General features: G+C 32.8%; 3 protein-coding genes across 7 annotated transcripts in view; 1 reads left to right on the top strand and 2 right to left on the bottom strand.

Annotated features, from left to right (window-relative positions):
* Window positions 1-561: 561 nt before the first annotated feature.
* On the bottom strand, window positions 562-1,708 carry LOC111707516 (uncharacterized). 2 transcript variants are annotated; one of them, XM_023480627.1, is made up of 2 exons: window positions 1,330-1,708; window positions 562-967 (listed from the first exon to the last, which is right to left on the bottom strand). In XM_023480627.1, exons 1-2 carry the CDS (start codon window positions 1,404-1,406, stop codon window positions 619-621), a joined length of 426 nt encoding a protein of 141 aa, XP_023336395.1. In that variant the 5' UTR covers window positions 1,407-1,708; the 3' UTR covers window positions 562-618. The 2 variants fall into 2 exon arrangements, with proteins under 2 accessions (XP_023336395.1, XP_023336396.1); XM_023480628.1 differs by having other exon boundaries at window positions 562-898.
* A 300-nt stretch (window positions 1,709-2,008) lies between these two features.
* Window positions 2,009-9,435, bottom strand: LOC111707513 (modifier of mdg4). 4 transcript variants are annotated; one of them, XR_002766458.1, is made up of 11 exons: window positions 9,293-9,435; window positions 8,808-8,876; window positions 8,065-8,103; window positions 7,356-7,473; window positions 6,665-6,734; window positions 5,803-5,932; window positions 5,419-5,508; window positions 4,928-5,082; window positions 4,121-4,180; window positions 2,579-2,861; window positions 2,009-2,455 (listed from the first exon to the last, which is right to left on the bottom strand). XR_002766458.1 is itself a non-coding variant. In XM_023480619.1 (10 exons), the coding sequence occupies exons 1-10, from the start codon at window positions 9,404-9,406 to the stop codon at window positions 2,774-2,776; spliced, it is 933 nt and encodes a 310-aa protein (XP_023336387.1). In that variant the 5' UTR covers window positions 9,407-9,435; the 3' UTR covers window positions 2,009-2,773. The 4 variants fall into 4 exon arrangements, 2 of the variants coding, with proteins under 2 accessions (XP_023336387.1, XP_023336388.1); XR_002766459.1 differs by having other exon boundaries at window positions 2,009-2,148; window positions 2,678-2,861; XM_023480619.1 differs by having other exon boundaries at window positions 2,009-2,861.
* Window positions 9,436-10,346: 911 nt separating this feature from the next.
* The window catches only part of LOC111707523 (zinc finger protein 85), a gene marked incomplete in the record, with an annotated part of 24,615 nt that continues 21,737 nt past the window's right edge, over window positions 10,347-13,224 (top strand). Inside the window, 2 exon segments of the mRNA XM_023480634.1 lie at window positions 10,347-10,601; window positions 12,364-12,440. Coding sequence (XP_023336402.1) covers window positions 10,370-10,601; window positions 12,364-12,440 — 309 coding nt within the window.

Below are 13,224 nucleotides of genomic sequence, written 5' to 3'. Positions count from 1 at the left end.
AATTTCGAATTGTTTTTTAGCCCAGTTACACCCATGGGTTCATCCCATTCGGTCTAGCCGTTTGGCCGGCTTTTGGGAACATATATTTAAATGTTTTGTTTTATTATAGATTATATTATTATATTATTATCACTGTTATCAAATCATTAATCAAAGAAAGAGTTCACAAAATCATAATGGTAGTCCAGCTGCTTCAGTGTATCCTCCCAAGTACATTTCAAATAATAACGTTTAATCAATCCATAATGGTAGTCCAGCTGCTTCAGTGTATCCTCCCAAGTACATTTCAAATAATAACGTTTTATCAATCCATAATAGTAGTCCTGCTGCTTCAGTGTATCCTCCCTAGTACATTTCAAATAATAACGTTTAATCAATCCATAATGGTAGTCCAACTGCTTCAGTGTATCCTCCCTAGTACATTTCAAGTAATAACGTTTTATCAATCCATGAATAGTAGTCCAGATGCTTCAGTGTATCCTCCCTGTTACATTTCAAATAATAACGTTTTATCAATCCATAATAGTAGTCCAGCTGCTTCAGTGTATCCTCCCTGTTACATTTCAAATAATAACGTTTAATCAATCCATAATAGTAGTCGAGCTGCTTCAGTGTATCCTACCTGGTACATTTCAAATAATAACGTTTTATTAATCCATAATAGTAGTCCTGCTGCTTCAGTGTATCCTCCCTGGTCCATTTCAAATAATAACGTGTTATCAATCCATATGTGTAGTTCAGCTGCTTCAGTGTATCCTCCCTGGTACATTTTAAATAATAACGTTTTATCAATCCATAATAGTAGTCCTGCTGCTTCATCATATCCTCCCTAGTACATTTGTAATAATAACGTTTACTCAATCCATAATAGTAGTCCAGCTGCTTCAGCATATCCTCCCTGTTACATTTCAAATAATAACGTTTTATCAATCCATAATAGTAGTCCAGCTGCTTCAGTGTATCCTCCCTGGTACATTTCAAATAATAACGTTTTATATTTCAGTGCGTACCATATTACCGATTCTAGAAGATCAATTGGGGGAGGAGGAAGGGATGGAAAATTGAATATTAAGTGGCCAGTTTTATTTCTGCAAAAAATGGCTTAGTTAACCCATTTCACAGAAAAAAAACGAAAATAAATAATAAATATTTTGCTAACTTACTTGGGATTACTAAAAATCTGATATTACTCAATCATGTTTAGGAGGAAATAAATAAAATTTTAAATAAAAATTATTAAAAAAAAACTAGCCTGTTTTGTAACAATTTTTTATTTTTTTCCTCCAGATCTTCAAAAATCTTAATTCATAAATATACATCACTGAATACCTGTTGAGATACGCCAGATCAGGGGGATCCAACCCAGCAAAACTCGACTTAGGAGTTGAGTCCAAGGACAAAACCATTTTATCTAAAAATTTTAATAAAATTTACAAAGTTTTATCAAAGTTTTAATAATTTTATAAAATTTTCGAGGCATGCAAAGTAAACACAATTCAATCTATAAAATAAAATATACAAATGCAACTTTTAGAGGTTTAATTTACGCTGTTCGTTTTGATTATTTACGACTATATTTGGTCTATCGTGATGAATTATAAAATGCAATGGTGGACGCATCATTAAAGTTATTGAAAAAACTTTTAAAAATCTTTTTGTAATTTTGAAAAAAAAATATATTTATTTTTTAACAATTGTTATAAACTTTATGATAAATTATGTTTTATAGTTACAATTATATAAAAATAAACGAACATATATAAAACATATAAACCACTAGCAACCTTTAACAATATATAAAAATACAAAATGATAAAAATATAAATGCTTTAAATCACAATTCAATCAGAGGAAGACAAAATCACTTCAGTTAAAGTTATTTACGTTATCAAAAATAATATAAAAGTGAAAATACAAAAATTAAACAAGATTTTACTCACAAATTTTTATTTACAAAAATTGAAAAGATGGTCCAAAAATTGTATACTAGGAAATTACCAAACTCCGAAGTCGGTGATTATTATTGCAGAAGTGCTTTGTGTATATATTTACAATATTCAATCATTTAACAAGTTTTACATTTTGATTAAAAAAGGTAAAAAACGTATAAAAATAGAAAAACCATTTAATATTAATGGTGGTGCAAACCTTTATTGCCAATTTTTCTTTTAATTTTTGGCAATATATTTTTAGAAATGTTTCATTTGAAATAGAGTTTGACATTTCCAGTTTTTGGCAAAATATTTTGAAACTACTAACATTAATTTTCTAATTTTTATTAAAGGTAATATTTTTAAATGTGGTTGGTCTAAACCAAATTATCAAAAAATCCACTAAAAGTTTACCATGAAAAAAATTCGTTTCAAATTCTTCAAAAACTCTTGAGATTTCAAGAGAGTGCATTGCAAGGCTAAGCCGCATTCCATGGTTAGTGGAGGTCGAGATTTGTAAATTTCTATTAACAAAGCCATCAGTACCAATTATTTAAATTTAGATTTAGTAATTTTCAAATAAAATACATAAATGTCAGAAACTGTATTCAGTTTCAATAATTACTAGTACTGAAAGCCAAAAATACAAAGTGATGTGATGCTTTTGTTTGAGAATAGTTTAATAAATTCAGCTATAAAAAAAAATCCAAAGTTAAAAAAAAAATCCAAAGTTAAAAAAAAAATACAAAGTTCGAAGGGCAACAAAGGAAATCAAAACAACTTTTTTAAAGCAATTTTTACACAAAAAGCTGAACTCTCAATTTGTTTTTGATTACAAGGTTTTAGCTGAGGCTCTGAGTGAATGTTTGTTTGGGTTCCCTGCCCCGCTTATGGAACCTCCAGATATGGCAACCAAGAGAATTCTTGTTCCTAAATACAAAATTTAAAAATTCAAACTAATTTTAGCTAGTTTTTAGTCAACAACAGCTGGTTTCAAAACAACTACAACTGGTTTCTAGACATCTATAACTGGTTTCCAGACTTTTAAAACAGGTTTCTAAACATCTACAGCTAGTTTCTAGACAACTACAGCTGGTTTTTAGACAACTACATCTGGTTTCTAGACAACTACAGTTGGTTTCTAGACTACTACAGCTGGTTTCTAGACAACTACATCTGGTTTCTAGAAAACTACAGCTGGTTTCTAGACTACTACAGCTGATTTCTAGACAGCTACAACTGGTTTCTAGACAAAAAAAAACTGGTTTCCAAACAATTACAGCTGGTTTTTAGACAACTACATCTGGTTTCTAGACAACTACAGCTGATTTCTAGACAACTATATCTGGTTTCTAGACAACTACAGCTAGTTTCTAGACATCTACAGCTAGTTTCTAGACTACTAAAGCTGATTTCTAGACAACTACATCTGGCTTCTAGACAACTACAGCTGGTTTCTAGACTACTACAGCTGATTTCTAGACAACTACATCTGGTTTCTAGACAACTACAGCTGGTTTCTAGACAACTACAGCTGGTTACTAGACATCTACAGCTGGTTTCTAGACAACTACAGCTGGTTTCTAGACAACTACAGCTGGTTACTAGACATCTACAGCTGGTTTCTGGACAACAACAGATGGTTTCTAGATAACAACAGCTGGTTTCTGGACAACTACATCTGGTTTCTAGACAACTACAGCTGGTTTCTAGACAACTACACCTGGTTTCTAGACAACTACAGTTGGTTTCCAGACAACTACAGCTTGTTTCTAGACAACTACAGCTGGTTTCTAGAAAACTACAGCTGGTTTCTAGACAACTACAGCTGGTTTCTTAACAACTACAGCTGGTTTCTAGACAACTACAACTGGCTTCTAGACAACTACATCTGGTTTCTAGGCTCCTACAGCTGGTCTCTAGACAACTACAAATGGTCTCTAGACTACTACAGCTCATTTCTAGACAACAACAGCTGGTTACTAGACAACTACAACTCTAAACAACTACAACTGGTTTTTAGACGACTACAGCTGGCTACTAGACAACTACAGCTGGTTTCTAGACAACAACAAATGGTTTCTTGGTTACTATAGTTGGTTTCTGGTTTTACAATGTTTATCTACTTATTCCAAAACCGTATAGTTTGTTTCTGGATTCTTAAATGAAAAACAAACAAAGCATGTTACCTGAAGGTTTTCAAACAGTACTGACAGTTCACCAATTCTGATTTTGCTTTATGCATATCCCTAATAAATGTTCTTTTTAATTTATTTTGAAAAATATATGTAAAAATGAAAGAGAGCTGAATAGAATGAAAACTGAAAAGAGAAAGAAGTGATGAAAGGAAGATGAGACAAAAGAAAAATAGAGAAAAGAAAAAAAGAAATAAGTAAAGAAACAAAAACAGAAGTCAAGAAAAAAAAGAAACAAACGACAAAAACAATGAGACAAAAAGTCAAGAGAACGAAGCAAAATGTTTAGAATTTTAATTTTACTTCTTGACATTGGACAAGAAATAAGATGAAATAAAATAAAATAAGATAAGATAAAATAAGATAAAATAAGATAAGGTATTGATCTGAATATACAAGAAAATCCTATGGATTTGTTTACAAATAAAGTGTGGGCAGTTTCTGGGAAAATTAGAAGCATAGCTCGGCCATGTGTGTTTGTTTACATTTATCCCAGAAACTGCAGTACACTTTTTTGTAAACAAAGTTATGATTGATACAGTGAAAACCCGAACCTTGTAGAATAGGAAGACGACTTTCAGACTCAAGAGATAACCTTAAATAGTTCATTGAACATGAGACACAGCATTTGTGTAGTGTAAACAGACCCATTTCACTAGATGAGTGATTTAATCAGTCACAAGTAAAACTATTTGCTTCATAACAACATCAAATACATTTAAGGCTTTAATTTCCTCATCATATTACATAGTTTTCATGTTCTCACTGGATTTCCTGGTATCAGCATATTAGATAAGGTACCTGATATGCCTGGAGAGTGCGTGCCAGGAGAGCTGCTGAAAGCAGTAGGGGCAGGTCTTCTTAGCTCCGAGCAGGGCTGGATTAGATCCAGGTATACCTAGGCTTGGATCCAGGAGAAGACCTGGAGAACCCAGATACATCTCATCATTCTCAAACTAGAAATAAAGTTAGGATTTCAAAACCAGGACTCAAGAAAGAAAATGGTTTATTTTTGTTAAGTGTTCTTTCGACGCCAAAAAAAAATTTATATCACATTTTGCAAATTGAATTTCAATCAAATTCTAAAACCTTCTACCCCCTTCTTACACCTCAGCTCCTATCTAGTATAATAGTTCTACCCCCTTCTTACACCTCAGCTCCTATCTAGTATAATAGTTCTACCCCCTTCTTACACCTCAGCTCCTATCTAGTATAATAGTTCTACCCCCTTCTTACATATAATAGTTCTACCCCCTTCTTACACCTCAGCTCCTATCTAGTATAAATGTTACCTTTTCCAAACAATTTCCGTCATAAATATTTTCTAAACTCGAATTTTTTACTTCTTGCTCCGTCATGGCCTCTTCTTCTTCTTCGTCCATCTGAATATTTGGGAAAATAAATGCAAATTTTTTTCGAATCCCTAATTTCAGCTCCATATGAACATTAGTTTATTTATTTTAGAAAATTTGGATTTTCGGGAAAATAGGATTCATTAGAGAAAGAAGTTCATGTATTTTATTTTGTTGAATGGCAAGAAGACATCGAATTCCCTGTTTTATTAAAATTTTATTTTAAATTTGTGAATGATAAAAAAAATAATCTTATGATAAAGAAAAGGAAGTAAAATCTATTTTTTTTTTGCCGGGGGGGGGGAAAGGTATTTTTCACTTCACCTCATAATTGAGATTATCCTCCTCTTCCACCCCCTCCCCAACCCCGTCCTCCACCTCCTCTTCTTCCTCCTCCTCCTCCTCCCTGCTGTACACCTCCACCTTCTCACCAGGAACCATATCACTTTTCAATCTAACAAGATAAATATCAACTAGGTTTCTCTGTCTCATTTGCTTGTTTGTCTTATTAAATTTTTTTCCTGTTCGGCTTTTTGTTTGTTTGCCAGTGTATTCGGTATTTTGTTTGTTTGCCAGTGTATTCGGTATTTTGTTGGTTTGCCAGTGTATTCGGTATTTTGTTGGTTTGCCAGTGCATCCGGAATTTTGTTTGTTTGCCAGTGTATTCGGTATTTTGTTTGTTTGCCAATGTATTCAGTATTTTGTTGTTTGCCAGTGTATTCGGTATTTTGTGTTTGCCATTGTATTCGGTATTTTAATTATTTGCCATTGTATATGGTATTTTGCTTGTTTGCCAGTGTATTCGGTATTTTGTTTGTTTGCCAGTGTATTCGGTATTTTGTTTGTTTCCCAGTGTATTCGGTATTTTTTTTGTTTGCCAGTGTAATTGTCTGTCTTGTTCGTTTGTTATATTGTTTTGCTTATTTGCTTATTTAACCTCTTAATTCTTATTTTTGGAAGTAACTTTTTACATTTTTATTTCTAAAAATTGATAAAATTGTTTTAATCTTACTATAGTTATATATATTCTAAATAAAACCAAGTGGATATCTGGAAGGAAACAGGCTAGTTTAGTTTTGCCATAGGAAAAAAGAAAACTATCTTGGGAAATTTTTTTTTATGTTTTTAAGAATTGAGAAAATTTTCAATATGATGTGATCACGAAGCGCCCTGAATTTACTGTTACCTAGGAGGAACTTCCTTGGGTGGATCCACCTTCTTAGTTTCAGGACCCTTTCTACAATCTTCCGTCAAACCTAAACAATCAATTAATGAACTCTAATCTATCACTCAATTTAACCCATTCCATCTTAAATCGTACAAACCTAAACTATTGATTAGGCAAACCTAATCAACCAATCACTCAAACCTAATCAATCAGCCAGTCAAATCTGATCAATAAGTCAAACCTAGACAATCAATCAATTAAATCTAATCTATCAATTAACTTAAACCAATCAATTAATTTAATCTTAGCAATCAATCAATCAAACCAAATCAATCAAACCTAATCAACCGGTCAAAAAAAATACTATCTAATCAATCAATCAGACCTTATCAATCAATCAAACCTAATCAATCAATCACCTCAATCAATGAAGACTCTGATATTTAAACTTTAGATAAAGAGTTTTCCACGATTACTCTGATCTTTAACATCTCATATTAAAAAATAGTAAATACATCTGATATTCAAACTTAGGTTAACAAATTTTTCATGAATATTCAGATCTTTAACATCTCATGTTAATAAAGAACTCTTAGATAAAGAATTATGCGTGCATGCTTTGATCTTGCAAATACAAACCAGCTCTTATCTTTCGAATCTTAGATAAAGACAAATACAATGAATTTCAACCTCTCATGTAAATAAATACCTCTGATCTTTAAACTCTCTGCTGCCTGTAAGAATGAAGAAAGAGAACTCTGATCAATGCTAACTTCTCCATGATAAATAAACTCTATTATTCCTCGCAGATCAGAGTACTTCATATCCTGAAATTAAAAAAATTAAATCTCATCTTAATACTTAAAATTCAACATAATTCAACATTTTCAGGGCTTACGGGTATATATTAGGATGTTAAGTTGATGATCTAGAGAGGGGGGGGGGGGGTTAAAATTGGAACTCAAAAAGCAAAATTTTCATCCTTTTAATACTAGTTACCCAGAAATTTTAAAATCATTTATTTTCCCCAATTAAGCGAAAGCAACCCTTCACAAATAATTTCCGCTCCGCACAAACATACCAAATTCGGGGGGTAAAAAAACATTTTCAAAAGGGGGGGGGGGGTAATTTTTAATAAAATATACACTCCTGCTTCAAATATTGTTGAGAAATGAGAATATTAGGATTATGGGGGGTTGTGAATTTTAGGAGCAATAAAACGACGATAATGTTAACAAATTGAAATCCAACATTTCAAAGTTGTATAACTTGAAGTTCTAGCTGATAATTTTAAAATCAATTTGAAACTACAAGAGAAATCAAAACAACATTCTGATTGAGTTTCATGATTGGTAAATGAAGAAAGACAAGATATTTAAAAACTATTTCTAATAAAAAATAACTCAAATCGGTCTTACCTTCAGAAAGACTACAGGGTGCTGCCATGCGTTGACATCCTACAGGGTGTCAAGAAATTTATCGAAAAATCATTCAACCGCTCCCCCCCCTCCTCCTAACCGAAACATTTTCCCCTGATATGTTTTGTATTTTATGTCCCATTTTAAATGTTAACCCCCAAATCATACAAAATTATTCTGAAAATTATACAACCCTGTCATCATTTCTAATTGAATGGTAATTTCAATTTCAAGTAGCCTTTTATTAACATTAAGGTGTATGGCCAATTCACAATGGTATCCTTTAGCTCGAAAAGTTTAAGATTCTGACAATGTTTCATTTTATTGAGAAACCTCAGTTGAAAATATAAATTTTTTACTATAAAGGATATCTTATTCTCAACAGACAAAGCACCGTTCTAAATCGTGCATGCCGTTTTATTAATGAAGCCACTTTGTTGAGTGAATATCGGGTGAATCCCAAAATCAAGAATAGGTTTCTTCGGATTGACAGTCACGTGGTTAAAGAACGGTTGAAGAGTAGTAGTATTTATTTATCCGGACAATATTTAAACATTCACGCTCGGAGGAATAACTCCTACAGTCAAAAGGGTTCCGATATTATTCCCATATATCACGAAACACACTTGAAATTACATCTCCGGTTTCTTGAAATTCGAGCAATTACCGAAAGTTTGTGATGTCTTTTTACGAGAGAAAACAAACAAATTTAATTTTAAAAAAACATTATTTCTTGAAGTTTCCTTGAGAATATTCTTGAAGAAAGCTGAACAAGCCGTCAGAACAATTCTGTGCGCCTTGATCTTTTTATCCTGAAAATATTACAAAATTTATTTCCGGGATTGTTCGCAAAATGTTTGGAAAATCTACTTTTGCTTCTTCTTATAAACTTGATTGAGAAATTATAGGATAAATGTGAAGAATAACGATAAACTTTAAAATATAAAATGGGAAAACAAAACTAAGTGAAATTAAACAATTACCAAAAAAATTCTAATTTAAATTGCTTAACACATAAGTTACGAAAAAATGTTGGTAATTTCTAGAGAATTGATATGTACATATAGTAACGTGGATTTTAATTATGATTTTTTATTGATTTATAATTTTATAATTAAAAATAAAGAATTATGCCGTTTCACAGCTTGGGAGAAATCAAATTGAAGCAAAAGTTGTGCCTTAAGGTATTGATATATACGAGGAGGACTGTAGTTACAATGTTACCAACCTGTGTAGAAAGAGTAACATCACACATCTGTTCCTCAGCCAGTAGTTCCCGGAATACGGAAGTAACAGATACAGCGTAGTTGTTCCATTTTAAACAGAACTGTTGATCACTCATAATATTTCTGAAAAAAAAATTTTCTAAAATGTTTTGCATTGCATGTGCTCAGAACTGCTAACATATAGATGGTATATTTTTATTCAAGTTATCTATTTTATTTTGATTTTAATAAATTACATATTTTTGTTTGCGTTGTTAAAATGTAAAGAAAATAAGTTGCTCTCGACTCACAGTTAGGGTCGGTCCCATTGAACGATTTTNCCCGGGGGGGGGGTCCAAAAATCGTTCACTAGGACAGACCCTGCATTTGATTAACACATTGAGATATTCTAAGGATTTTTTCTAGTATACGTATATTGTACATGAATACGACTTCAAGGGTTTGTCCTAGAGAAAAATGTTTGGTTAATAAATGTGTTCTCTTTGACTGACCAGTTTATTTTGTTATTATTTCAGAGTTAGGTTTGGTTAAGACAATTTTTGTACCGAGCGCTGCGGCTAAGGGTACGCGGCTAATGGGCCGGGTGCTGAGGTCACAAGTTTAATGTTGGCCTTCAGACAATTTCTGGACCGAGGATAGGATTGGCGGACGACCGTCACGGCTAGGAAAGGTGAAGGGGCCAGGCACTGCGACCAAATCAGATTCGTGTATCACGTTGATCAACAAAAATTCTGTAGGATTTCTATAATTGCCCTGAATATATTGTGGCTTAACAACTTTTTAGCAAAAATTATGGGTGAACTTATGGAAAGTGTTCTTAAGAAACATGTTTTTATTTAAAAAATTTAAATTACATCTTTTTTATTTATACAATGAATATAATAAAGCTTTTCGTCCCCATAATGTTCACTATAATATGCCAAACGGGCGGACCAACTTGGGTGAATTTTGTTACATAGTATGCTAAACAATTTGAAATTTAACAGGCAACGCCGGACACTTAATATCATTATTTAATAGCAAGCGAGGGTAAACAACGGAAGTAACTCCAGCTATAGATCTCTATTATTTCAGATATCATGAAAAATCTTAGATCACCAAACATTGAGATGTGTAACATGAAAAAGTTAAATGAAGACGACTACACATCAACACGTGAGGATGAAACCGCCATGTTGGATTTCAGAGAGAAAAGCAGGATCAAAAGACATCAGGGACAAGAAGATGATTTTGGGTGTTTAGGAACAGTACGTTTGGTGTCTTCTGTTTCTCCTCAACTTGTTGGATGCTATGGGTTTGATGCATGCCTAGGTAAACCATTAAACAAACTTAGATGTTTGAGGAAAAAATACTATTGTGTTGGTACTTTTCATATATTCTGTCAATTCAGAAATGGGTCTTTTTTGGTCGCAAGAGAATATGCAGGGTGCGATGTGATATTGGATCGTAAGTGGCTAAGTTACAAATTTCGGGAAAATTTAAGAAAAATAAATTGTTATGAAAAATTGTATAAGGCTGATGTTTGCTTGCAGAAAGTACAAGGTTTTATTATGTGTATATTTTGGTTAATCCAGGGTTCTGTAACAGAACATACCCTAGGCGATTTTTAAGCAGACTGGAGGCATTGCAGCTGGGGAAGCGCTGTGTTTAGTTACGCATCTAGTATCCTACAGGGGAAGCAAAAATTGTACAAAGATTAAAACAAAACTTCATCTTCAGCTTGGTTAACTAAAAGAGGAGTTTAACCCCTCGTGGGAATACAAGCCATGCACAACGATACTGGTTTTTTACTCGACCAGATGTGAGGACTGGACTGCCATGGAAGATACCTCTCAATAGAGCTTTCAGGGATCACAACTCCCCATTTTGCATATGGGGTGCAGTTATGGGTAAATTCCTTAATTCCCCTAACTGGGAAACAGTATAAAATGAAGGAACACAGGGAGAAATCCCCTATACCCTTCTTCCTACAAACCTCCTTATCTCTCTCCTTCCTGCTCCACAACTCGATGTCGAAAGAACTATTTGGAAAGGCCTTAAAGTGTAAAAACAAGAAATAAGAAGCAAGAAGAAAAAATAAATTGAACAGAAAAAAGTGGAAGGGAAATCTCTTGACAGTAGAGATGGGTGCTTAAAGCAAGATAAACAAGAAAGAAGAAGAAAACTTTGGAGATAAAAAACTGGAAAATGTGTAAAATGCCCCCCAAGAAAAGCTAGGAATGCAGGAGCTGACTCGACACAGTATCATGACTGAAGCAAAATTTTAATATAAACAAGGGGAAGAGTAACCTTGCCACTCTCAATATATAGAATATAGATACAGGGCTTCAAAAAATAGATCTACCTCTGCAATTTGGCTAGCTGCAGAAAACATCCAAAAAATTCATTTATTTTTTTTTCAAAATTAGCCATAGTGTGATTAAAGGATGGACAAGGAATGGAAGATCAAGAAGAAAGGATTAAAACCAAGAAATATAGAAGTCTCAAAATGTTTCCATCTGAATCATATTAAAATTTAAAAATATTGTAAAATTGAATAAAATAAATTATTGAAGTTAAAAAGCAGACTGGAGACGTGGTTGTACATGTATCGCTGAAGTAATGATGGGTGTGAATTGTCTGGTGGCCAGAAATACCCCCAGCAAATTGATTCAAATAAATAATGAAAAAATACATTAAATATTTTAATTTTAAAACCTCAAATTTTATTCAAAAAGAATTTTACTTTATAATTATATATTTGGCATGTTTGATGGTTTAATTTTGGTTTGTGTTTATCCAACAAACGTGAAATAGCTAAACCGAGTGAAACATTTATTGTGGATTAATTTTTATTGTAGCTGTTTGAAATTAAACAGTTTTGCTTAGAAAAAGTGTAGATTTTTAAAATCTTGAAAACTCAACTTTATATTAAAAAAGAGAGATTATAAAAATTTCTTGATTTCTGAATAAAGAAATAACCTGGATCCGGATCCATTTTTTTTCCAGTGCGGATCCAGGATCCGGATCCGCATCAAAATTAAAAGGATCCTTAGCACTGCAGTAGTGATAATGATTTATAATATTGTTTTAGTATCAGACCAGGGCAGGTTCGACTGTCACAGGGTGAAGTTGGCAGCTGTTAGTCCAGTTCTCAAATCTGTCCTAAAGGTTTAAATACTTAATACATCAACCCCCCCCCCCCCCAAGCCTTTGGGAAAATCGATACAATTTTTAGTAAAAAACTATCAAAAAGAATGAAAATCAAAAACTTGCATATTGATGTCCAATTTTTCATTTTTTCCCTAGATCTTCAAACATCATTATATTTTGCAGGAGTTTATTTTATTTTCAAAAATCACACCTCCGAAGTTTTTGTCAAAGATTTAAAATGGTGATTAATTTTTTTTATATTTCCCCTAAAATCTATTTTTACTAGATAATTATCCAGTCGACCTTTAAACCAAGCTTTCGGTGCGTACTGCAGTGATTTACAGTACGTTAACCACAAGAAAAGTGGGTTTTAGCGGAGAGTGAGTCTAAAAGGACTGTAATTGTAATTTTAAGCTACCCTTCACGCCAAAATGGCAATGCCCGCCTCACACCGGTACCCGGCCTTACAAGCTTTGTCTGATAAAGTTTGAATTAGTTATCAATGTTTATAAATTTGACAACAGATTATTTTAATTGGGGTTTCTCTACAAAAGTGACTTGCTCATTTCTTCTGCGGGGAAACATATATGAATTATCAGAATTAAACTGTTAAACCTAGAAAAACGACAGTATATTACAGTATATTTCACACTGTTGATCAGATAAAGGTTTCAAGGAGACCGTTGTGAATCGGGTTTTGCTATCTTTGCTTTGAGGGTGACTTGAAATTACGCATCAACATTTATAAAAAGAAATGTAAAATGTGTTGATAGATTCTTTAGGGGGGGGGTTATTATATGTA

Source organism: Eurytemora carolleeae, unplaced genomic scaffold (genome assembly GCF_000591075.1).
Source record: "Eurytemora carolleeae unplaced genomic scaffold, Eaff_2.0 scaffold625, whole genome shotgun sequence".
Taxonomy (NCBI): Eukaryota; Metazoa; Arthropoda; class Copepoda; order Calanoida; family Temoridae; genus Eurytemora; species Eurytemora carolleeae.
Note: the sequence above shows the minus strand (reverse complement) of the source record. Positions and strands in the feature narration are given on the sequence as shown.